This window comes from Mya arenaria, chromosome 13 (genome assembly GCF_026914265.1).
Source record: "Mya arenaria isolate MELC-2E11 chromosome 13, ASM2691426v1".
NCBI classification, from domain to species: Eukaryota; Metazoa; Mollusca; class Bivalvia; order Myida; family Myidae; genus Mya; species Mya arenaria.
In genome coordinates, this window is record NC_069134.1 from 35,854,496 (window position 1) to 35,882,006 (window position 27,511).

General features: G+C 34.1%; 2 protein-coding genes and 1 long non-coding RNA gene across 3 annotated transcripts; 1 reads left to right on the forward strand and 2 right to left on the reverse strand.

The window, feature by feature from the left end:
• The first annotated feature begins 11,779 nt into the window (after nt 1-11,779).
• LOC128213330 (putative nuclease HARBI1) lies at nt 11,780-15,701 on the forward strand. Its single transcript, XM_052918941.1, has 7 exons — nt 11,780-11,881; nt 12,519-12,658; nt 13,002-13,078; nt 13,307-13,424; nt 13,559-13,631; nt 13,926-14,107; nt 14,281-15,701. Exons 1-7 carry the CDS (start codon nt 11,873-11,875, stop codon nt 14,501-14,503), a joined length of 822 nt encoding a protein of 273 aa, XP_052774901.1. The 5' UTR covers nt 11,780-11,872; the 3' UTR covers nt 14,504-15,701.
• A 146-nt stretch (nt 15,702-15,847) lies between these two features.
• Nucleotides 15,848-21,114, reverse strand: LOC128213331 (nuclear apoptosis-inducing factor 1-like). The gene is made up of 6 exons (XM_052918942.1): nt 20,974-21,114; nt 20,532-20,598; nt 19,432-19,527; nt 18,795-18,882; nt 18,459-18,548; nt 15,848-18,063 (listed from the first exon to the last, which is right to left on the reverse strand). Exons 1-6 carry the CDS (start codon nt 21,099-21,101, stop codon nt 17,900-17,902), a joined length of 633 nt encoding a protein of 210 aa, XP_052774902.1. The 5' UTR covers nt 21,102-21,114; the 3' UTR covers nt 15,848-17,899.
• Nucleotides 21,115-21,671: 557 nt separating this feature from the next.
• On the reverse strand, nt 21,672-24,087 carry LOC128214707 (uncharacterized). Its single transcript, XR_008257964.1, has 3 exons — nt 23,894-24,087; nt 23,092-23,261; nt 21,672-22,783 (listed from the first exon to the last, which is right to left on the reverse strand). It is a non-coding gene; the product is annotated as an uncharacterized LOC128214707 (long non-coding RNA).
• Between the last annotated feature and the right edge of the window lie 3,424 nt (nt 24,088-27,511).

Below are 27,511 nucleotides of genomic sequence, written 5' to 3' on the forward strand. Positions count from 1 at the left end.
AATTGCTATTTTCAACTGCGTTCTTAAAGGGGGATGCTAGGAATGAAACTTTTTTATCATGTATAGGTTGCATATAATCAGACAGGCAGGCAGGCAGGCAGGCAGGCAGGCATGCAGGCAGACACAATGGGCATACCCCGATTTACATTTGAAAATTAAGAGCTTAAGGCCTAGTTCAAGGAATATTAACGAATGTTAATTCCCTGCTGTTTATTCTATGTTTATTGCATTAGTACCACAGCAGGGATCTTTGTATTTGTTTATTGGCTCTTGGCCATAGAGTTGACACATTTAGAGTCGATAATATCGTCTCTCATATACATAAATAATTATTGTACAAAAAATATTCATGATAGCAAATATTTTTATTAATGTTACCGATTGAAAAAAACAAAACAAATAAGAGCAAAACGAGTTTTATTCAATTTATGTTGTATAATATAAATCATGTAAATGGGGTTTTATTTATAACATGCAACTCTTATTCTTTAACATTGTAATAATAATTTTAATATTATTTGAAAAATAAAATAAAATAAATTAAACTATAAACTGTTTAGTACAACTTCAAGTACTGCAAAGCAGGACCCTCAGATCTAAGATCGGATGAAGAACACAAGGCTATAAGAATTAAGATCAATACACAGAAGTTGTTTACTATACAAGGATTTATGAGGAGGTCACTAATAGACGGTTTAAACTAGACCTTCAACTAAAAGGATATTAAAACATTTTCTTTACTTGCAAAATAGAACTGATCAGATGGCAAAATCAACGTGGGGTTTGACAAGTCTCAAACGGCTTTCCCAATAAGAGCAACAACACCCCAAACTACGTTGTTATCCCGGTACAAAAGTCGACAAAACACACAGCTAACACACAACATGTTCAGGTGGCAATGCGTTATTTTTTAAGAACGCTTAAGACAAAGGTACATTTAAATGAAATAGAATAGCTTTAATAATTTGTGCAGGTCGGACCGGTGGAAATTTACAATACAAGCTGAAACGTATAGACAAAGTCCTACACAAGTGTTATGAGCGATAATATGACTTCTAAGCGGAAATCAAATTTATTGCTTTCAAAAAATGCAATTATTGGTGATTACTACCGATCAATTGGAGTTTGCTTTGCATTTTATGTTCTTTACCACGCTATTGCCAACCATAGTAGTAGTAGTAGGTTTATTCGGTAAAAAGACATGAACATTACATGGCACGTCATAATGCAGACAAATTATAACATATCATTATCAATGCATAGACAATAGAAACCATGAAATGCACACACAATACCAAGGATGACACAAAAAAGAGAAAAATGATTTTCACTTATTTCCATAAATTATATCACAGAACTCATTAACATTATTACTCTGCATTCATAGCCTATTACACTGCATCCATGGCCTATGTATTGTAACAGAAGACTTGAGATCATAATGTATGGAATAAAAAAATGCCGTTCAAAATGGCAATACTGTAAAGCAATATTAATATCACAATGAGATATGATAAGATATAAGGAAATACGTGTGAATAAGAACCCTACATGCTAATAAAAATGAAATTATTATGATAGCTAAAAATAAAAATTTATTCTATTAATATCACAATGAGATATGATAAGATATAAAGAAATACGTATGAATAAGAACCCTACATGCTAATAAAAATGAAATTATTATGATAGCTAAATATAAAAATTTAAAATGATCTTTAAGACTGCAATAGGTACTGTTTGATGGCAGACTTGAAATGGTTAGGTTTTGAAATATTCCTTACATTTTGCGGAAGACTATTCCACAAATTTATGCCATTATTTGTGAATGTCTTTGCCCCAAAACTGCCAACCTTAGGCTTGGAGAAACGACCAGTGTTAACAAAGGTAAAACTATCCGCAAAATGATCAGACACTGGCTGAGCTACCTTATTAGACCTTGTACAGCAACCGTGCACTTCACTTAGCGGTTTAAACTGTTCACCAAGATACTCAGGGGCAAGGCCATTCTTTATCTTATGGACATGACAAAGCATAATTTGCTCTACCCTTTTTGATACGGGTAGCCAACCTAAACTTAGAAATTGCTCTTGACCAACATGAGACATGTTATCCATCTTTAAAACAAACCTGATCATCTTATTTTGGGTAGTCTGGAGTTTATTTTTAAGTGACTGGGTAAGACCTGGATACCAAAAGGAACAAGCATAGTCATAGTGGCACTGTATAAGGGACATAACCAAGAGTTTTCTAGTGTGCATATTTAAGAATTTACTTTTTCTGTATAAGAACTTCAACCTGGAGTTTGCCTTACTAATAACTGACTTGGCTATGGACTCACCAGCCAGACTCTGATCTATTTTAGCACCAAGGTACTTGACAAAACTTGATGGAGTAATTGGCACCCCATTACAAGACACATTAAGCTGGGGATTAGACTTAAGTTTGGGCTTTGAACCAAACAATACTGATTCTGTCTTGCCAAGGTGTATGGACAGTTTGTTGTCCACTAGCCACTCACTAATGAGTTCCAGGTCACTTGAAAGAATGGATTGAATTTCTGATATGCTTTTACCAGCTACTAAGATGCCCGTATCATCAGCATAGAGTAATATTTTATTGTTAACCACAGCGGCCATATCATTAACATAAATTAGAAATAGAAGAGGTCCAAGGATGGAACCCTGAGGGACACCACATGTGACAGTGGCCCCGGAGGACAATGTGCCTGATACGTCGACAATCTGATGGCGATCTGAGAGATAGGATTGAAATCATCTAACAGCGTCAGCATGGAGACCTATAGCATCAAATTGCATCAGTAAAATACCATGATTGACCATATCGAAGGCCTTCTGAAGGTCAAGTAGAACCATTCCAACCATTTTACCTTCATCCATCTTAAAACGAATGTAATCAGATGAATGGGTAAGACATGTGTCTGTGGAGAAGCCACGCCTAAAACCGGATTGGTAGCTGTAGAGAAGTTGTTTATCATTTAAATAACCTTCTACCTGATCATATATGACCCTTTCAAATATCTTTGAAACAATACTTAAAACTGAAACAGGCCTGTAGTTCCCAACCTCAGTCTTGTCACTTTTCTTATAAAGGGGAATAACCCTGGCAGACTTGAGGTCATAAGGTACAGACCCATCGCCTCTCGCAATTCATTATGGAAAAAAGTGAAAACTGTCTTAGTGTGCGATGGACATCTTAAATACACCATGTGCCCTGCTATGTTGAGACAAAGAAATGTATCACTTTCTGTTTTTCTATAACTTTAAAAGACCTTTATCTACTTTTCGTGGGTAATTTAGAATGTTCTAATTCTAAATTACTATATAAATGCAAAGTCCCAAAACGCTATACTATATAAGTAATACTAATATTTACTGTAGCCCAGACAGAACTATTTTACTGTCTAATATAATAACACCATACACGGAAATACAAGGAGATATTCCTTGACTGGGCGCATGTGCATTCATTGATATGTCATACCCGATGTAAACAGAGACAACAATTAATAACATGGCTAGTAAACGACTGTCATGTAATACAAAGTTAAGAAAAAAAATTGTGTTGTCGATACAGATCCCTTTGATTCAATTATGTCATTTCATAAATACCGATTTCTAGCGTATTCTAACCAACAAAGCCCACGCAGTTTGACATAATAGGGTAATAAACTAGCTACATCAAGAGAATTTTTTTAACTTTGTTAACTAAGTCAAATGGAAAATCATTGGTTTTTACGCTTGGAACATATATTCTGCTTTTAGTTTGCAGCATAAGTCATTATTTCAATAAAACTACAGAGGCCAAGCTTACAGTATAGCTCCGTCTTCACAATGATACTTATAGAGACATCGCGGGAATACCAAGGCTTCAAATAATCTATTTTTACATAGATATTTCAAATGTTCGCGCTGGTGCCTAAAATAGAGTAGGAATTTTTAATAGGTTTATTAATGTATTCCTACGTGCTTTCAATTAATATTGTGTTTTATAATCTTTGCAAACAAACATCTGCATGGTTGCAGTAATGTGCAAATAGTTGTTGTACGTATAATGTCATAGTTCGTGCCTTTCTTCTATAAGTTAAATGCACATTTGAGTTTATTTCTGGAATGCAGATAAACGATTTTCAGCGTTTCCATTATATTTCCAGATGTAGGTACTTAAGATAAAACGCTCGGGTCAGTGTGTCCTGAACAGAGCCTTGTAAATAAAAGTTAAAGAAAAAAACAATAAGTCAACAAGTTGATTGACCAAAAAATAACGACTTCCTGAAAAAGGACGTATGCGTGGAGTTTCTGTACGTGGTTGATAAAAAACATCTTCTATTCGAAAACAAACTACAAAAATATCATTCTTCCAAAGAAATAAAACATATTTTTGTAACTAAAAATAATCATTCTTAAAACTTTTGTCATGCAATCATTGTTTCATTGTTATCAAAATATGTGCATCCATTGCTTGCTAATTTTTTGAAGATATTGAATTTGTATGGTATCTTCATTCTGTGCTTTTCGCATATCGTAGTTTGGTTACAAGAAACATTTACTTTTGTTTATATGATATTTTACAACAAATGTGTTGCATTCTTGTTGTCCTCATATCATTATTGTTATATTTCTGCAGAAGGAGAAATCCGAAAAATAGATCTAGTTATCTCTCAATATAATCTGGAGGCTTTAAAATCTTATCGCAATTAATTCGCTATACCTGGCCATTTAACAAATGGGGATGATCAAGAAAGCATGGATCAATTAAAGCTTTGTTATTGTTAGAACGATGATCGACTAGATTAGCCAGTTCCCTTAAAATCCTTTTTTCAAATGATATTCTTGAAGTACTACAAAAGGCAGTTTTATGTTTTTGATGTAATTAAATAATCACTTATACTTAACTGGGAATTCTCGAAATATTCTAAACCGGTCATTTGTGTAAAACGAATATAGTTATTTTTTCAGTTTTATTATTTAAATTTGCTTTGTTACCAAATAAAAACATGAACAAAAACTTACTTGATAAATAGATATATCACAAGAGAGATGCCAAGGGTCCCAACAATAAGCGTCAACACTATGACAAGAAAAATCCCTATGTATGTTTCTTTTCCAAGAGGAGGATAGTGCCTCCAACGTTCCAGTTGATTTGGGAGGTTTGCACTGTTGTTCATTATTGTCCAAGCACGGCGGTTATTATAGACAGTTTTGCCTCTTTGTTCATAGCAAGTTCTGTTATTGCATAATTGAGATGTTATTTCCAGATTTGAAACATTAAAATAAATCAGTGGAATACAGATAAAAACCTATTGAATAATCCCAAACCGCTGGTATCCTCATCATTCCTTGTTCAATACTTCAGCACTGCAAAAGAAATATCAAAGACGTGTGTATATTTATTGGCTTAGCTACAGTGCTGTTATCGTCTTTCTCCGAGTAACATGTGTATCGATAAAAGCGATATGGACGGCATACGTCTTACTTTGTTTTTACATCTGATTACAAAAACAATATCGGCACAAGACTTAGACATGCATATGGATGTCGAAGAAAATCACGTTTTATTATAGAATAGTGGATGATTGATGTGCACGCTCAATGAACATGCATTGCAAAAAGAAAAACTAAGCATTATTTACTGAAAGATGCTTTTATTTAAAGATACATCCTGATCCCAAATACAATTGACCACATTCAATACAATTGTTTTAATATACCAAAAAGGAAAAATTAATGCCGAAAACAATGTTTCTTATTAAGGATACCGAGTTTAATTTGAAAGATAGGTGCAGAAAGCACAGTATTTCTAACTTATGAGACGCACAGTAGATCACAGTAAATACTTAAGCACTCGCCAATCATTTAACAATGCGTTTTCAGCTATTATATACATGGTTGCAATTATGTTATCAATAAATAATATTTCCCATCAAAGCATAATAAAACAAAACATTGAAATAATGTTTTAATTGTCTGTCTTAAATCTATAGGTTGTGGTGACCGACTTGTTTTGCTATCAAATTGTAAAGGGTCAATCAAGGGTCGTAAACCAGCATGTTATTTTTTGTTCGTAAATTTCAAGAAAATAACTTGCCAAAAACGTGAATGGGGTATAGTACGGTAAAATACGATTTTATTCATGTCCATTTTAATGTGCACTGCAATATATTGCATAGAGGATATTTGTTGAATTCAGTGTAAGATCGTATTATATTTCACGAGCGGTTTTCTCGACAAGATGTCGGAGACCACCTTGGCCCTGTTTGTTTTCAATCTGTTCTAATTGTTCAATTTTTTATTGCCGAGGATCTGAATCCTTTTATAAGGCGGTACTCCTTTATCGTTCATCTTTTAGACAAGCCTTTTGGGAACATTATTTTTAAAAAGAAAAATGCATTGTTGGCCTGATGAAGGTAAACAGTTGAAGGAAATTGGTCAAATTCACATTCAAATGCTTTTGCATACATGTAAGTAGGTAGAAATGATCTATCAACTCTATTACTAGCACATGTGGCCACGTAAATATTCAACCGACACCTACCAAGCGGGCTAATTGTAATAATTGGCTAACAGTATGTTCCATGAAATAGTTTATACATAAAATGGTAAGTTTATGCATTTTAATATGGAAGGGAATATCCGCCAGGACATGCATGCTGCTAAATGACAATTGCATATTGCCATGTGTTATTTGATGTATGTGAATCACATATTCTTGCGTGTAAATGGCAAATGCATCCATTCTGTGCCATCTTAAAATGTTAATGCGAACAAGTTCTTATTGCTTTGTACGTTTTACTTTGTGATATTGATTAAATCGTTCCTCCATTATTTAATACTGACACATGTATGTTAACATTTAGTTGTTGCCCGTTGTTGTTGTTTTGTATATAGGTCTCTGTTGTAGGTTTCTTTCATAAATCAGACAAATTGATTCTTACTTTTGCTATCTACACTTGCGTAGCTGTGCTATATGATATGCTGGATGTTAATATACGTATTTATTTATTAGATATCAAGTAATTGTAGTTTAGGCATTAAAATGATTGAAATTTATGCAAGGCGAAAACATTACTAAGTAAGCACTAAGCAACATGAAGCTAATCAAATGAGCCTTTACGATTTGTAATATGTAATTCATATAACGCTGGGAACCAGAATTTCCGGCAGTTTCCGTAAAATCGATGAACCATGCACGGTGTCTGAGGAAAAAAATACCAGACAGATTCGACCACAACCAAACAACAAACCGAAAACACCAAACCGAAAACAATTAAGAATCAGTATTTAGGTAAGCTCATTTTTTAATTTGGCAAAAAGCATGCAAATTAATTGTGACAATAATGTTAAAACCTAGTCAGGAAGAGAAATATGTTCAGTATCAATAACACTATCATAAAACACTGTGAACATTTCGGAATAGGACCCCAATTCGGACAGTTGAGAGTTTTCGTAAATAACTAGAGACAGTGTGGATTTAAGTAAACGACAGTGTGTATTTTGGCAGATGCTTGTTTACATAATTACGTCAAAGATTTCTGTGTACTACACATGTGATGAGGGTAGAAAATACAGGAGTTGGAATTTCAAGACATTGTTCTGTTGTGAACAGTTTCACATATTTTCGTAATTATATTTGTTATTAATGCACCAGTCAATTGAAACAACGCCCCCCCCAGATCCGGGGATAGCCGGGGAAAAGGGCCGTGTTTTTACTTTCCAGGTGCCCCCGCAGGGCCGGGTGACCGCGGTGGTTTTGTCATCACGCCAAATTTAGCGGAGATTGGGCCTAATATAGAGTCTCTGGGGTGCGGGGGCATTTGGCCGGGGTTTAACCATCAGTTCGTCCCCGCAGGGCGGGGATTTTACCCGGGGTTTGCTGGACCGAAAATCAAAGTCCCGGCTATTCCCCGGACCTGGGGGGGGGGGGGCGTATTATTTTATTTTATAATAATTTTTATTATTCATTCAGTAACAAGAATAACAACAAGCAGTTGAATATTCTATGTTTTGCAAGGAATTTTCTTTCAAAAAATTGAGAAAACTAAATTGTTACATGGTATGAAGTAAACCGTAACATGTCTTATAAACCTCTTTTAAACCATTAACATGAGAAGTTGAGAACCAATCCTTTAGTAGTTAAATTACAAAGAAAATTTGAAATAAGGTCTGTAGTGACTTACTGCCTTGTTTAGAATCTGACTAAATAAATTAGCATAATAGTAACACCTCTACGTTTCAACATTAACTAGAATTAACCAGAAAAAGAAAATAAGTCAGTAGCGACTACGTCCCTTGTTTCCATAATCGATTGTTCTAATTTCACTATCGATTGTTGCCGACGTAGGTCTTTCTGATCAATTGTCGATTATAATCAATCATAGACACAACACTAATCTCTATACTGGTGATCATAGCTGGGGGGCACGTTCTAAAGCACTGTAGATGACATATGACCATTTTTACTGATGTTCATAGTTGACATACACATTTTAAGGTGCTGCTGTTAGACAACTGACCGTCTATTTCTATACTGGTGACCATTGCTAGGGGATATGTTTTAAAGTGACCTGCTCATGATTTGTTAAATGCACTTTTTTTTTATTAATTCCGAAATAAAGAGTGGCAAATCATAAGGAGTGTTAAAACAAAATTACCAAAAGCTGGAACCTTCAGCAAATGTTGATATTTGCTCAAATATCGTTTTGATGAACACTATTTCAAACGCGTTAGTCATGTTATCACATGATATTATGAATGTTTCCTTAACAGGTCAACATATCCACCATTTTTGTTAAAGTCCTGGTGGTTTTGTGGACTAGCCGGCTGTTTTCTTGGTTTTACCAGCATGGTTTCGAACCCCACTAAAACCGAAATACTGTTTTAAGCACTGTATTTTTTCTGCAATTTTTATATCATAAAATAATGATAAAATACGTGTTTTCAGATGCAATACCGGGAAAACTAATTTTTGGTCCAAAAACATAAGCGATTCACTTTAAAGGACTGCATCTAGAAAACTTGGTATATGTCTTCATATGAATAGTTATGGTGATGACACCTGATGTGAAGTTCTAAATCTTGAACAATGCAGTTTATCAACTGATCACCTGGAATCATTGACCTAAGATTGGATTTTGGATTCAAAAGTTATGTTAAGTTTGATTCAGTTGAAAAAGCTTTGAAATTAAAATAATGTTGATTGATTTTGAAGTCTACAGATAATACACAGGATTTATGTAAGAAATATGGTTAGAATCAGTAAAGACTGGAAAGAAAGTCTAAACTGGTTGTGTAAAGAAACAGATAACTTTTAATTTAGTGAAAAAACATAAAAATGGAATTACATATAGAGAAAACGTCAGAAAACCATTGGATTAAGAAAGAGATCTACAAGAATAGGTTGGATTATGTGAAGAAAACTACTAGATCAACAATTGGATTAACCTGAGATATTACAAGAACATTAAATTAAGAAGATGATCTACAAAAATAGATTGAAATTATATGAAGAAACTACTAGATAAACAGAATTGGATTCACCTGAGGAATTACAAGAAACTATATGATGAAGGTCTTTTTACTGTGCTTTGAAAAAAGTTCATCTGAAATGGGCCAAAGTTGAAGAGAAGATTGAAATAATATGAAAGAATTGTGTGGATTTTTGATGACATGATCGAGTCTGTGACAAAAAACACTTCCATTGTAGGTAGTTTTCCATGCTTGGTGAAATTAAGAAATAGTTTTTCATACAAGTATGGTTACTTATCTGCATGGAAACATCAACATAAAGTGGAACTAATGTGAATTGTGTCACAAATTAATTCTTCTGAAAGTACACAGTAACTATTATACACTTCTGTTTGCAAATCACGTTAGATCAAGGATCTGAAGCATTGATTGATCTTGGCGTTTGTTCAGGCTTAAACCACCAAGTGAATTTCCTTTAAAGTCTAACAGCTATGGCTTATCATTCAACTTCATACATCGAAAAAACACTAACTTTTGCTAACACCATCAGCAATTTGACCTGTTGTTTAACTAATCACAGAACTTTCCCTTGAAAAAGCGGGCTCCTTACCACACAAACCATCCATGTACAGTTTGCATTGATCTCCCCTCGACCAGCCTATTGGATCGTAGTCTTAAAGTATGCTTGCACAACTGCATCGTTACAAAAGGATATCTTTGAAGAGGTGATAATGACTACCTGGGGTATCTTTGAGAGGTGACCATGACTACCTGGGGTATCTTTGAAAGGTGATCATGACTACCTGGGGTATCTATGAAGAGGTGACCATGACTACCTGGGGTATCTATGAAGAGGTGATCATGACTACCTGAGGTATCTTTGAAAGGTGAACATGACTACCTGGGGTATCTATGAAGAGGTGACCATGATTACCTGGGGTATCTATGAAGAGGTGACCATGACTACCTGGGGTATCTATGAAGAGGTGACCATGACTACCTGGGGTATCTTTGAGAGGTGATCGTGACTACCTGGGATATCTTTGAGAGGTGATCATGACTACCTGGGATATCTTTGAGAGGTGACCATGACTACCTGGGGTATCTTTGAAGAGGTGATCATGACTACCTGGGATATCTATGGAGAGGTGATAATGACTACCTGGGGTATCTATAGAGTTGATCATGACTACCTGGGGTATCTATTAAGAGTTGATCATGACTACCTGGGGTATCTATGAAGAGTTGATCATGACTATCTGGGGTTTCTATGAAAATGTAATCATTACTACCTGGGGTATCTATAAAGAGATGATCGTGACTACCTGGGGTATTTTTGAGAGGTGATCATGACTACTTGGGATATCTTTGAGAGGTGACCATGACTACCTGGGGTATCTTTGAAGAGGTGATCATGACTACCTGGGATATCTATGAAGAGGTGATAATGACTACCTGGGGTATCTATAAAGAGTTGATCATGACTACCTGGGATATCTATGAAGAGTTGATCATGACTACCTGGGGTATCTATTACGAGTTGATCATGACTACCTGGGGTATCTATAAAGAGATGATCGTGACTACCTGAGGTATCTTTGAGGAGTTGATCATGACTACCTGGGATATCTTTGAAGATTAAAGGGTGTACATGTAGTGTGATGGTCCTGAACAACTGTGTAACAGGTATTGGAGTTTTAAGTGAAAATGCCAACTTGCCCCAAACCTTGAACTGGACACCAACAGCCTCCTTATTCTTCAAATGGTCAAGCTTGTCAACATGGTTTAAATTTTACATGTTCACTAAAAAACACATTTTTTGGGGAAATTAAGAAAACAAATACACACTACAGCAAAAAAGTGTAGGTCCAGCAGAAAAAAATAGTGATCAGTCAGGTTTGTGGAAACAAACAAAAAAACATTTCGCCTTAGCTGTACACTGGGCTTTTTTAAAAGTCAGTCAAATATGACTGCATTTTAACCTTTTATTGTTCATTTAAATAATTAAGACAATTATCTGTCAGTGGGGGCGTATTATCAACGATCGTACGCGCAAATATTATCGTAAGTTTGTCGTACGTCAAATTTACGATCGTAACCGCGTCTTACTAAGATTCGTAAACTTACGATTATCTTAACTGGTGCGTTAAAGTTACGACAGGTGAAACGCTCTCGTAAATTTCGTAAATATGGCGGCGTTGTTTGTTTTCGGCCAAAGAAGAAGAAAACAACGCACCTTTAAGGATCGCATTTCATCCTTAGATCATCTGTCAGATATGGAGGTTGTGGACCGATATAGACTCTCACGAATCGCCATTATTTATTTGGAAGATAACCTAAGAAATGACCTTTCACCTCCTACAAACAGGTCACAATCGGTATCGTCTATGACGAAGGTAAAACTGTACTGGTACTCTTAAAAAAAAGACCGTCAGTTATATCTATATAACTTATTCAAAATTTCATTGAGTGCTTGAATTAACTCGATGCTTTTATATAAGTTTTATAAATGATGTATCAAAGTAGAGCAATATAAAGATACACCAGGTGGCATGTACTGTACTGTATGTATATGAGCAATAAAGACCTCAAAACGAAATGAGAATGACACAGCATTTTAAATAAACCTTTGCAAAAAACACATACCTTCATTGTCCATGTTATCAGATAATTGTGAAATATAGTAATAGTAAGAAGGCGAGTCCAGCAAACATCAGCAGGGCTCGCCACAAGAAATGAAATGCACCGTAAATCCTTCAAACATGTAAATATTTACAGCCATAAATTTCCAGATAAAATGAGGTCAATAACAATGACGTCATGTATTGAGAATCATCGATAGCCTATTTCAGTAATCATACACTATAGTCTTTTTCAATAAGGTATTGGAAAAATACATTTCATATATAAAAGCAGACGTACTAAACAAGTTAGTGAAAAAAGGGGTTGAACGTAAATATGTATTGCTACGAAAAGCTCTTTTTAAAATTTAATATTTCTGTAAAAATACAAACTACTTAATTTGTGTAACAGGTGCTGGTTGGGCTTAGAGTTCTGTCTAAAGGAAATTTCTTATCAGAGGTAGCCGACCTGCACGGCATATCGAAGCAAACAGCGTCAAGGGTGTTGCATGAGTTTGTAGACGCTGTAAATCGAAATATTGACAATATAAGGTAAGTTACTTAAAGGATATAACTCAATCATTGTGTTATTTGTGTGCAATACCCCCCCCCCCCCACCTTTCTTCGTCTATTTTTGTTTTTGCCCCTTGTCGTATACCTTAAATTACGAAGCGCGTTATATATATAAATATATATATATATATATATATATATATATATATATATATATATATATATATATATATGCCATCATACTAGTAAAATGCACAATGCAGTGTGGATGGACCTTAAACATCACAGGTTATTTAACAGAGTTCTTTATTCTGTAATCACAGTATAGATTAACATATTTTTGAGTTTAACGCATTAGTAATGAAACACTTTCTTTTGCCAGATTTCCAAGAACACAGCAAGAATTGGCAGAAGCAAAACTTGGCTTCTACAAAAGATGCAAAATTGCCAATATCGTAGGTAGGCAATACGTATAAGTAATGACTATATGACTTCATGCATACTAACTGATGGGTTGAAAGTTCGTATTTTTTAATAGTAGTATTTCGTACTCATTTATATTTAAATGATACAGGAACTTATTTCAATAATTTGAATTGAAATTGAAAAATGGTCCGACGGGAAAAGGTAATTCTCTGATGAAAGGTGCACACCAATCTGTTACTTACTTGATGTATTTTAATATAGGTGCAGTCGACGGAACACTCGTCCCTATCATTGCCCCGAAAGACAGTGGCGAAGCCTACATATGCCGGAAAGGATTCCATGCTATAAATGTGATGGCTACATGTAGCCACGACAGAAGGTAAATCGTTTTATTTGATTATTACCTATATATCTAGGTATTGAGATCATCTATCGGCATTCTGTAATTGTCGACCTTAATATTTAATCATTGCATTTTGAGATCGTTTTAGCCCTTTTCCTATTATATATTAGGTTCATCGACATTGTCGCCAAGTGGCCAGGGTCGCAGCATGATTCTTCTGTCATGAACACCTCGTCGTTGAAGGTAATGGCTATATGACTGAATAAGTAAGCCATGTATTATATACAAGAGTTCTGCTGGCATTTGTTTATCTATTTGGAAACCCTTGGAAAAACAATTAGAATCATGATAGGTCCATGTATCAAACCTAAGAACTTTTCTTTCGACTACTGTACTTGTTTATCCTTTAAATATTAACCAACCTCAAACTTTTAGGTGCACATATTTTGACAGTTTACGTGACACACGTTATTTTCTGCTTAGAAATGCAAAACATACTGATTTTTAAAACCACTTCTTGTCCATTATCTAACACAGGAACACATGGAGAGTGAGAGGCCAGGGATGCTGCTGGCTGATAGCGGTTATCCACTCACTACCAGCCTGCTAACTCCGCTTGCTAATCCCGTAACGCCTGCTGAAGCAAGATATAACAACGCGCAGAGCAAGGGAAGGATGGTTATCGAGCAGAGTTTTGGAATCCTGAAAGGAAGGTTTCGGTGGGTTATCTCAATCCTTCCACCATACACCTCATCGAACACAGACTTTATAGTTGAACCTTATTTTATAATTGAACACTCTTTATGTTTACTCGCCCATCTACTAATGCATTTTATACGACACTGTTTCTTGTTACGATCCGTAACATCACCATTATGTTTACAATTTACAGATGTCTCCACAAAACCGGCGGTGTGTTGAGTTACAGTCCCGAAAAGTCGTGTGCAATTTTTATGGCATGTGCCAGGTTGCACAATATGTGTTTGGATTGGGGTCTGACACTGGACGATGCCCAAGTAGTGGACCCAGGCCAAGATGCTATGGAGGCCTGGATGGGACAACCAGGCTTGCAGGTGCAAGAACTGCGACGACGAGTTGTGAACACTTTTGTGTGAAATTGAACGTAGTTTGTTTGTTCCATTTCCTTTAATTTAAATAGTTTGTGATCGCTTTGTGTTAATACATGATGCAAAGTATAATACAAATGAATGTGTGCACTTACTTAGTGATGTAAAAGTAAACAACAAATATACAGTATTGTGACCTTTACATGGAAGTTATTGGTTGCAAATGGACTGAACATGTTGCCCTGATTAACAGAGTGATCATTTTGTACAAGTATTACAATTAACTGTTATTCAAGTCATATATGTAATTTATGCAATTGATATGAATTGTCAAAATGGAACAAATAACAAAGAAATGCCAAAACAAATCATTCGTTTTCCAAAGTCCCTTTTTAATGCTGGCATATCCGCAATGTTAACACATTTGTAAACATTCAACAAGACGGCGTTTTAAAACAACGTATTAAAGCCATATTTTTTATTCCACCATGCAATTTTGCAAACCTAAGATTTGAGCTAATTTGCTTATTATTTAACAAATAGGATCAATTTTCATACTTATAAGAGATGTGTTCATTCAAATAACCTTAAAGCGTTTAAATGTATGAAATTGGGAGAATATTTCTTCATTTTCTTAAAGCTGCACTCTCACAGATTTACCGTTTTGATAACTTCTTTATTTTTGTTTTGGTATTTAAATTAACAATTTGTTTGCTTATATCTGTATTCCAGTAATGTAACAATGATGACAAACAATCAGCTTGGTTTCATAAATCCTGTTTTATGGCTAAAAGCGTTACTTACAGTTAAAGGAGAATGCATTAATTGTAACATATTTTTTTAAACTTAATTACAAAAATCTGCGATCTGATTTCTTTATCAGCCGTCTTATAGCATTGGTTTCCTTGCATTTTCGCATAAATTTGCTTGTTCCAAAACAGAAAATAAAATTAATTGTCAAATGATTCAATCTGTGAGAGTGCAGCTTTGAGGTTTTACATAAATACCTAGTTTTTTTACCCAAGTTCCTATTCTAATCAGGTGCAGGAAAAATTTGGCTTAAAATTATGACATAAACATAACAACATATAAATATCACATATTTTTTACGAGCAATTTAAGGGCTATTTATTGACAGTATATACCCCATGGATGGGGGCACTCTTATTAAATACACCACCCTCCTACAGAAGCAAATTTGGGATTCAAATTAGCAAAACAAACACGCACCCATACACTTTTTAAATAATTGCCCCCCCCCCCCCCCCCCCAATTTTATATGTTTTACTGGGGTAACCCTAAAAAAACCTCTTTAACACAACAAATATACAATTATGTCAACAACTTAGACTATCACAGTAGCATTATGCAAAAGTGCAGTACATTGTAAAATTGTAACATGTAAATGGGATAAGAACTAAAAGACATTAAGATATTTATGATATCACCCATGTCATTTTAACCATAATAACAAATCAATTATGCACAACATTACACACAGAACATCATACAACATAATTATGGCAACAGAATGGCACACTGCAACAATGTGCATTTCCTGATGTCTCAATGAATAACATTCAATAACTTACACAAATCAAAAACCTTAAAAGCTCAACTAATTAACCTTAAAAGCTCAACTAAATAACCTTAAAAGCTCAACTAATTATTCTTTCATCAATACATTTCTATTGATACAATACAATGCCGTTCAATATCATTTCTGCTTTGTACATATCCTTCATTTAATAATGCCTAACTTGCCAAAAAAAGTGTTTTTCTTGTTTATATTTGATTGCAAAACGTTCAGTCAGAATAATTTATTTTACAACTGCAATTCAATATAACAGTTATGTCAGAATAATACACCCATTTTATACAGGGAGTTCATAACAGTTTTAGTTTTATAGCAATACCTTTCCTAAGAACATCATAGGCAAATATAATATTGCACCAAAACATAAACAAGTAAATGCATCTGGGCCCAAAAACTGACTTTCACTTCGAGGAATAAGTTAAATTCTACACTTTTGAGGAAACACCCATTCAGTTTCAATTACATCCGAATTTGGCACTAAGCCTAAACTTTGTACAAAAGAGTGTAGGTTCAGGCTTTTTATCATACAACACATACAAAGAATTAAGAGTACATACAGACAAAACTAAAGTAACTTTAAATGCCTCTTCTTGTAATCAACTGTACATTTGATGTTTCAGAACATCACTTCCAATGGTTATATAAATATTTCATTGACGTCATTTACGAAAAAATGCTTGTTTTAGTGTAAGATGGCAATATATTTAACCTCATGAAAACATAAAATATAGTTTTTAGTGCCCACTTGGTGGAATTTATTACAATGTTAAACTAAAATGAACAAATTAATAATCTTTTATATACATGGCAAATTTCTCTTCAGGGACCTAAGTTCAAATCTTAGATGAAAGGCAGTAAGCTACACAAACACTATCACATCACAGTGCAATTCACATATCATAAAGTTTACTCTTAAACAGCTGGCCCCAATATCTCAAAACATCTTATGAAGCATAACAGGTGTACAAAGCTTATTTTTATAGGCCAAAATACATACTGTAACTGAACTTTGATAAATGAAAGAGTTAATTGTGATAACCATAAACATAATTCCCATTCAAAGTCTAAAGTCTCTTAAAGCCGTCGTAAGACAGCGCGCTCGTCTACGTCGCTTTGACTTAGAATACAATGCTGCCCTTCCACCAGCCCGCCAAAACAATGACGCAAGTCATTCAAATAACTTGATTTCCCATTATGAAAATGTGGTTAAGAATATACAAATATGTCTTTAAAAGGAAGTTAAATTTTTTTTTTTAAATTCAAGGGCCATAATTTGTATTTAGGCTTAAAAATGAGTTCTTGTTGTAATATGGTCGTAAATAATTTTGCCCAAAACTTTAACCCAAGTCAATCAGGGGCCATAACTTGTATTAAGGATATGGAGTTATGTAACCTCATTGGCTGATGGTCCTGAACAATTGTGTGAAGTATTAAGTCAATTGAATGAAGGGTATAGAAGTTATTAAACAATATCCCAACCTGCCCTAAAACTTTAAACTAAGTTCCATAGTCAATCAGAGGCCATAATTTGTATAAAGGATAATATGGAGTTATCTAACCTCATTATGTGATGGCTCTGAACATCTGTGCGAAGCATTAAGTCAATTGAATGAATGGTATTGGAGTTTTAAGTGAAAATCCCAACTTGCCCTAAAATTTAACCTGCCCTAAAACTTTAACCTAAGTCAATCAGGGGCCATAACTTGTATTTAGGATAATATGGAGTTATGTAACCTCATTGATTGAAAAAGTGTTGAGAAATTGTGGCCAGTTGAATAATATAACTTAACACGTTTTCAATGAGTCTAAGAAACCGATACATAATTTTATATGAATGTTTTCTTAAATTAATATTCAAAATGTAGAAGGTCAACGGATTTTTCTTTTTGGTATTCTAACATTTTCTTCAATGTAGAATCTATTGATGACAGAATACTGTTTTGTTGCTCCTGGGCCATCACCATTCGCAGTTGAAGATTTGATGTGGAACCCCCTGTTGCATTACAAGAAGCTGAAATTAGAAAAAAAAACATTAAATAAAGATGGTCTAATTAAATGGGTAAGACATTAAAAGAATCAAGAAGAAGTTAAATACTTTAACAACATCGGTGCTCACTCAGCTTTAAGAAATTTTATTTATGACACAATTTACAAAATTATCTTTGTATTAGTTTTAAACATAGAGAATGACAACAAAAGCAGGTTATAGTTTCATTCTGGAGACTGATTTGACATAGTTACTTTCTTAAATTTTCATTGATTTAATTCTGGGGAAATCACCTTGTGTAAAGATCAATCTGTTTATTTATAATGCTCAAATCATTTTATTAGAATGATAAAAACAGATTTCCATCAAATATATTATATGTCTATAAACCTTAATGGAATATCATGAAAAAAACTCACAAAACTTTACTGATGATGAGCGGTCTTTCACATTAGCTGCTGCTCCCTGGATCATGTCTTTTTCTTCTTCTTCTTCTTCTTCTTCTTCTTCTTTAAATAGAAATAACAAATGGTAATTTAAATGTATAGTATAATTGAATTTGTATGATATAACATGACTTGCCATTTTTTAAAACAAGTATGAAGAAATGGAAAACTTTGGAAGCAAACTTGTGGCATGTTTTATAATTTTGTGGTAGTTATACGACACATATATTTGATATAATGCAATGACATTAAACGCAGAATGTTAACTAGGGTCCCTTCATTAAATTTGGTTTAAATATACGGCACTACCTTTATTCGATTCCTGGTTTGAAGAAACCCCGCACTGCACGCCTCCAGGAATGCCATCAACTGACACCTTTGGAATGGTTGTCAATACCTGAAAGGTTTTTAAATGTAAGAAATACCACTACAAAAAAATAACAATTATCTTTATGAAACATATGCACTTATATTCAAACAACAAACTTTTAATTGCATTGTAAAGCAAATTGTTAAAAAGAAAAGAACTGTTTCAAATATAATATATTTTATATATTCTAATTCAGCAAAACAATATCACACAATTGGCTTAATCAATATAGCTTGATATTTGTTCAAAGAATATTGAAAAACAAACTGATCAAACATGTGAAGTTTCATTGAATTTGGGTAGGTAGTTTCAGAGGATAAGTTTTTTAAGCAATTGTTGACGGACGGACTGACTGACAGACTGATGCCGGACAAAAACCGATCACAATAGCTCACATTGAGCACTTCGTGCTCTGGTGAGCTGAAAATACATAGGATAAGCTTCATTTCAGTATAGCAATACACTTCCAATAAATTTAAAATGGATCTTCAGTTTAATAGCAAGCACTTTTGCATAGGATTGATTCATATGTTAACAGATAACGTTTTGTTTATTGTGGGTGACTATTATAATTACCATTTCCTCCCAAGAATCTAGATTTATAGTCTTCAACCCATTTCCTGTCTGCCTGCTTTCTGTCCGTTCTTGCTGCGCCTTCCTCTTTACATTGCTCTGTAATTTAACAAACAATAACATATATGATAGTGTATATTATGGCAAAGTAAACAAAACACTTAACATCATATCAAATTAGTATGAAATAACACCTGGAAATATTATGCAGAACAAACAAATAATTTGATAGAATATTTAAATCAAGTAAATAAAGCAAAAGAAACTTAGATATGATATAGATATAAGGAAAGCATCTATACAATATTATACTAGTTGACTTGTTAAAGCTGCACTCACAGATCTATATATGTTTAATGTTATGCACCAGTCAATTGTACCCCCAGATCCACGGGTATACCAGGGATATGCGTGGAAATTGGCCGTGATTTTACATTCCAAGTGGCCCTGAGTAGTTTTGTCTTTGCGCCAAAATTAACAGGGGATGGGCCTGTCTTAAGTCAGGGATGCGGTGACATTTGACGGTGATTTTACCAGCAGTTTGTCTCCAGCGGGGATTTCACCTCGGGTTGGCTGGACCAAAAAAGTCCCCGCTATCCCCCTGGCCTGGGGGGGTGGGGGTCCGTTGTTACAATTGACTGGTTTATTTATGTCTTAAACTATTACTAACGCGTAAAGAAAAATGCATAAAACATCAATTTTCAATCTCACAAAAAACTGCGATCAATTATTTTAGCAGCAGTCTTATATAACTGGTTTCCATGCATTTTTGCAAAATCAGCCCATTCCAAGACAAAAATTAAAAAAGTTGTCGAAACGTTCACTCTGTGAGAGTGCAGCTTTAATATATGGTTTCCTTTTACTTCATTGTTACTTTTAGAGAATGTTTTGTTGTTGATAAAATACCCATTCTTATAGTTTTAGGATATTGCTTAATTTCAGTCCAATATCCAGTAAATAAGACACACTGCAAGTCTAATGAAACCAAAATACCCTCATGTTTTTCATCTGAGTTGTAACAAGCTGTCTGCTGCACATGATGAATTATATTGAAAACATAATTTTCTTTAGCATATCACCTGTTATATTACTTTATCTAGTACCTTCATATCAGTCCACTTCTTTTTAACCTCAGGGGCGACTCTGGAGTTTCCCCCAATACTGTTCACCCTGCAAAACAAATTTAATGAATTGAATATGTATATATCAATCATGAACATTTTGTGAGTATGAAATAAATGTGCTAATATATTAGATAATTATGCCTAGGGTATATCTCCCATTCTCAACAACAAAAACAGCAATTCAATCAACATATACAGTATCGACTTTTAATCTTCAGTTAAAAAAAAAAAAAAAACCCAATTTTAATTTAGTAATTTATTTAATACAAATCCACTAAGGAAAATAAAACTTGTTTATGACTAGTCAGAACAGATACTAGCATTAACATATCCATATACATTTTAATATATGTACAGGTGTCGATAAACAGATTCACAACTACTGATACAAGAAAGTTAACAAATAAACAAAAGGAAAAACCTGTCAGCCACTTCTCCCCAGTTCATTTTGAGTGTGTTTGTACTGGCCCGGCATAGCTCTATAAGCGTATTTCTTTCTTCTATCGTCCAGTTTGGCCCTCGCTTCTTTTCTTTTCCGCTTAAAGACATCCTCTAACAGAACTTTTACAAATTGTTTACGTCCAAGTGAAAACTGACAGCAGACACCAAACATCAGATAAAATACCTTCGTTTGAAGAGCTCGCTTTAACTGCGCATGCGTACGATTATCGTAAGGTTACGAAATACTGATATAATTGCGACAGGCTTGATAAGACGCTCGTAGCTAAAATCGTAAACCTGTCGTAAACACTTACGATACGATTTTTCGTACGATCGTTAATAATACGCACCCAGTATGTGCAAAGATCTTACATAAATTTATTAAAATAATTTGGTTAAAAAACAAAGACTGTAATATTGACTTTTGACCATAAAGAATGTTTTACTATTAATTTATACCAGTGATTTCCTGGTATTAAATACAAGCAGGAATTGATATAAGAGGGGATGATTAAGGGCGCAACCTTTTGACACATGCCTCTCCCTCAGAGATGAAAATTATACAGTTTTAAATGTTTGCAGTGAGGCTCAGGGTGATTTTAAACAATTCATGAGCATGGTGCATATTTAGCCTATTTTATAACCTTTTTACAATATTGACATAATAAGCAAGTTGAATAAATTACACAGATTTAATAACATGTAAATGCAAAACTTTTTATATAATTATACAAAAACATTGGCTCTGAAACATAACATATCATATAGTCTTTGTTTTAAGCTGCTCTCTCACAGCCGGATCAACTGATTTGACATATTTATTGTCTTGGAATGAGGTATTTTTTGCTAGATGTCTAGAAAATAGTGATATATATGACTGCTGTCAAAAGATCAGATAGTTTTTTCTTAAATTTCCAATAACATGGGCGAATGCAAAAAGGTTCCAAGTGACATTAAATAAAGAAGCAGATAGAACCTTTTTGCTTTCACCCCCTTGAATTGATAATTGATGTTTTATGGCTACAAAAGTTACTTATAGACGCTTTAAGAAAATTAAAATTTTCAGCAGTTTTTCACACAATTGAGATCTGTTCTATTGTTTAATCTTAAATGAAGGATGCTTTTGTGACAAAACATGCAAAATAATGAAACAAGATAAGATCAACAATGACCCTAATTTGTGATGGTCAAGTTTCTGACACAAAGCGTAATAGTATTTACAGTTACATGCACAAATAATGATTTGCAATGCTAATAAGCTCTTGCTGAATTTCAGCAGGACCCTGTTACATATGTGTTGGACTGATATATCAATCACAAAATATCAATGGTATAAGGTCAAATAATTTAAGAGTCATTGTGCAGAATAACCACTGTTTGCCATGACCTTCACCTTTGACCAACAAACTTCAAAAACAATACTGGTCATGTTCTGGTCAAAGATAACCTACTATTAATCTTTCATTGTCTGAGGTCAACCTACAAAATGTATTTTCAAGATATTTACAAAAATAAAATGTGTCTGTTTGCAAACATATGCTAGTACATATGCCCATTGTTTTTTACAATAGTGGCAAAATACATATAAAATACATTTAAGGTCAATAAATCAATAACACAAAGCAGCCCAGTTTTTTTAAATAACAGATTCTCTGCAAGCCAAGCTAAGGTAATTCCATCCAAAGAGCATGCAAACTGTAAATAGCCGGTTGAAGAGATTTTCCTGAGGAACAATCCTGGGGATTCATTCACTTCCTTCTGTCAGAGTAGAGATGTTTCAATCTGACAGTCTGCAATTTAAATGTACTCATTTGAAAACTGTTCATATTCACAATGACTTTTTGTAAAAGTGATGTTACATCAAATGTTGCCCATATACAATTAAATGATTAAACAGACTATCATTAAACAGTAATTTTACAGGTATGAAGCTATGGCATTTACAGCATTTAAAATAAAACACATTTATGAAACAAATGATATAATTTACTTTGTCTGTATATAATTATTTATAAACTTATATGTTTTAAACAGGTTATTATTTTTAATTTTAAATACAGAAATGTTGATGCTGAGGTCTTGGAAAGTTTATTCTTACACAAGGAAGAGGTGCAAAATGTATGCAGATGCCATTCTGTTGATGTTGTCATGGCTGCCACTGAGATCCTGGACTCAACGGCGTGGTCAAGTGTTGATCCAAGCAGCGATATATCTGCCATCGCTGTGGAAGGCTCTGGATAAAGGATGGAAAAGGTCCATGACCAGCTCCTAATAGCAAATTTAATTAAAATTAATAGTATGAGATGCATTGTTTATTTAACATGTACATGGGTAAATAATTTAACACTACATAATAATGCACCAGTCAATTGTAACCACGGGCCCCCAGGCCCGTGGGTATACCGGGGATAGCCGGGGAAATGGGCCGTGTTTTTACCTTCCAGGTGGCACCGCAGTGCCGGGTGACTGTGGTGGTTTTGTCTTCCCGCCAAATATAGTGGGTAATGGGCCTTTCCTAGGGTCCCTTGGGTGCGGGGGCATTTGGCGGGGGTTTCACGAGCAGTTTGTCCCTGCAGGGTGAGGACTTTGCCCGAGCTTGGCTGGACCGAAAGTCAAAGTCCCTGCTATTCCCTGGACCATGGGGGTGGGGGGCGTGGTTACAATTGACTGGTGCTTAATCAACACACATATCCAACTTTCAAGAACCAGTTGACCAAACAGCATATGAGATGACTAGGGTACGAACTGACTAAGTCTAAGGTAAGAGTAGTACTACTCATAAAACGTCACACATTGATTTCTATCATTTTTTTTTATTTTCTATAATGTGTTCCGTATGCAAACAGAAAATGTCAATAAGAAATAGGCATCGAAAAGGCTTTTAAAGCTTGTAAAATTACCTTTGCCGACAGGATATATCCCTGTCAGTCAGTAGTAGTGTATGTTCTGTAACTTCAATCGAACGATCTATTCGTTTGTTGATAATAACTCATTTGAAGACAAAACTTCCCGCATCATCATTTCCAACGAAAACAACACAAGTACGGAAGTAGACGGGTAAGTTTGGACTCTCTCACCGTTTAACCCACGGAAACTGCCGAACACTTGAATTTGCTGTCGAGAGTGGTCTCCCGTATATAGTAATTTGCGCTAGAATTTGACATTTTTATTGGTTCCCTGTAATGTTATAATGCACTTACCAGAATAAAATTTTCGTTGTACTGCAAATTTACATATTTATTACTGCCGTGTGTGTTGGTTTATTTTTTTTTTCAGGGAAACTGTTCTAGAAAAAAGAACCAAATGGCTGCAAACATGAATAATGTAAATTCCAAAAGGCAGTAACAATCAAGTTAAGAAATACGAAAGATCCACAAGGAAGTTAATTGCCCGTAACATTCAGTAGGCGCGAAGAAAAACATAGAATGCAGTTATGAATAGTATAAATAAACATGTAAATATTGCAGTAAGCAAACAAAAAGGTAGAACTCACTTGACAATAACATGCAAGAATGAATGATATTCATGAAAGGATTGTTTCCTTAACAATAAGAAGCAAGAAAGATGAATTGCTTGTACATCAAATGTAAGAAACTAAAATGCAGTTGTCATGTTGCAGAACGCATAAGCAAGTTAATAACATCACAATGTCATTTAGCAGTATGAATGTCCTGGCGGATATTCCCTTCCATATTTTAATAGTTATCATCAATCGCAAAAAAACGTTTATTTTATTAAAACTATTGCATAATTTGATATTGACAATTCTATACGATTTGGCCAATGTGTCTATTACTGCACTACAGACAACAACAAGCATGAACTCTACTTGTTACATACATGTACCTTTTCATGCACTAATATTTTTCATTCTTTCACCAATAGGCATGAAATAAATTAATTAATTACTAACAATGATTTATATTTTTCCAACAAAACATGTATATCCATATCTCAATGTATATGAGGTATTCATTTTGTACAATATGGGTTTTAACTTTTTAAGACACGTCTGATTCTTAGAATATTCATCTTTGGTGAAATAGAAGCCATGCGCGTTGATTAGACATATTGACTTAGTACTTATATGCTGTGTACATTTCCAGTTTCGTGTTGCCAAGACATCATATGTACATCATTTGGCAGAGAGATTCGCAAGCGACTGCGTTCTGGCTGCTGATGGTATCTACCCTTATAAGCACACGTACAATAACAGTTGCTCAACCTCACTTTGTTTTGGATGACTTTGGTGCTTAAGAGAACGGGCATATAAGTATACAAATTTCCTGGGATACCAATTAAAGTAAATAAAATAAGCATTTTTATCCTACTGTGTTGTAAAGTATGTATATTAAGTTTTCTGATTTATCTTGAATATAATTCTTCATCTCATTAGTAAAAAAATAACAACTGATTTTAAATAAATGTATTCGACCGTTAATTGAAACCAATTACCATCTTATGCTCACATTGCATAATAATTCAATTGTGATGTATTTGCTATGTTCTTTTATCATTTTGGAGCAGGAACCGAAAGGCTTTTAAAATACCACTTCAACCAACGAGTCATTTTTACATACAGAGTAAAGAGGAATTATGTACAGACATACGATAAATGGTGAATCACGGAATATATAGTATCGTACAATGCATATTCATCTCTTCTAAATTTGTTAAATAGGGAATATCTAAAGATTTCATTTTTTAAATGTAATCAGATCGAGTTTCTATATAATACCTTAAAAGAAACAAACACCAAACACTAAAAAAGCACAAACATCAATATCTTACTTTGTTGCAAGACGAGCGAGCGATTAGGCGTAAACAATCAATATTCTAATGAGATGCCGTGCTTATGGTGTCAGTTTCCAATATTACTTAATATGCTTCTTACTGATTAGGCAGAAACGTCAAACAAAATATCCGTGGTATGTCATAAACTGAATGGATGAGTTTCATCAAACTTTCGATATCCGTTGTTGCTGGAAAAAACATAATTAAAAGTAAGATATATATGAAGGCCCATTAGATTATTATTATTATATTATAAATATAAACCGTTTCTAAACATTGAAAACAATATTATGAATTACTGGAGACATGGAATTGATTTTATAAAGGTGATTTTATTTGAGCGAAATTCCAATGGTATAGATGTATCACAATCAACCTCATTTGAATTAGTAGAATATAAACTAAACTATTTTTACATCATTCTATATTATAACAAAAAGGAAAATTAGAAAATAAGAATCTTCTTGCAAAATAGTTTGAGCCCGGGTGCTCCGTGATTGCAGGCGGGCATTTTCCCACTGTTACATGTTAGACTTGCAAAATACTTTATGAAACAGAACGTAGGTTAAAACGGACTGGGGTTGTCAACATTAAATTGACAGGTTTTTATTTAAAAATAATATCCGAAAATAAGAACTTGTTTGCTGATGGGTTCGAAAGCGATTCTCTGTGATTTCAGTCGGGTTCTTATTTTTGCTTCATGATAGACTTACCGAAGATTATATGAAACATCGTAACAGTTTTTATTAAAGAGTAATTGAAGTTAATTTTTAAATGTAAACAAATACACTGGCTGTGCATCCAATCTAATCACTGGCAGATGAACAAATATAAAAAATAGTTTCAATTGTTTTCTTTCCGAAAATTGTTGATGTCAGTTATATTCACAAATATGACATCAAACTCATCAGCACTTGGCCGAAAACCTGTTTAAATTAAGCGTGAGCATCTTTAGCCCTGTAACGGAGTATTTTATAGTATTGGTAGTACTGAGATATTGATGTTAGTCTAGTTTTTTTCAATCACATTGCTAATACTGTTGAATAACAACAACTTCAAAGTCATTATTTAACTACCTCTCAAGACCCGAAATATTGATTATTTCTAGTAAACAGAGGATATTTGTTTGTTTCAGTGCAAGATCATATCCTATTTCACCAAGTGAGCACAAAAATGTATATTTCAGGAGTGGCGTAGCCATCAGGAAAATATTCACTTTTGGTGTTCTAGAGGTGAAATAGAATAACACTGAAACCAAAAACAATATTTTTTCTTATATATGCCTAAAATTTGAATATAAAGTAAGTTATAATATGTTTTAGAAAAACACGCAGCGCCATTTTGGAAATGGTTTCGTTGACATTGTGTCCCAGCCGTGTGCGCACTGAACTTTGGTTTAGAACCGATACCGGGTTAAAATTTCAAAACAGTGAACAATATCAAATTGATAATATCAATGTTCTTAACAGTTAAATATCATTTCTATTTCAATGATTAATCTTTTTTAACCCACAGAAAGCATTTAATCTTTTTTCTCCAACTACTGCAATTTTTATAAGGATCAGCAATTGTTATTTATTGTTGCGTAACAAATGAACTACTACATAAAGCAGGTGCTAGGAGAACTTGACGAGGTTGCATTTTCCGTTCTTTTTTCACTGAACAGTTTGATAAAACCGATACTGCTAGGTATTTATTTCACTCGAATGTTTCTGTGCTTCGAA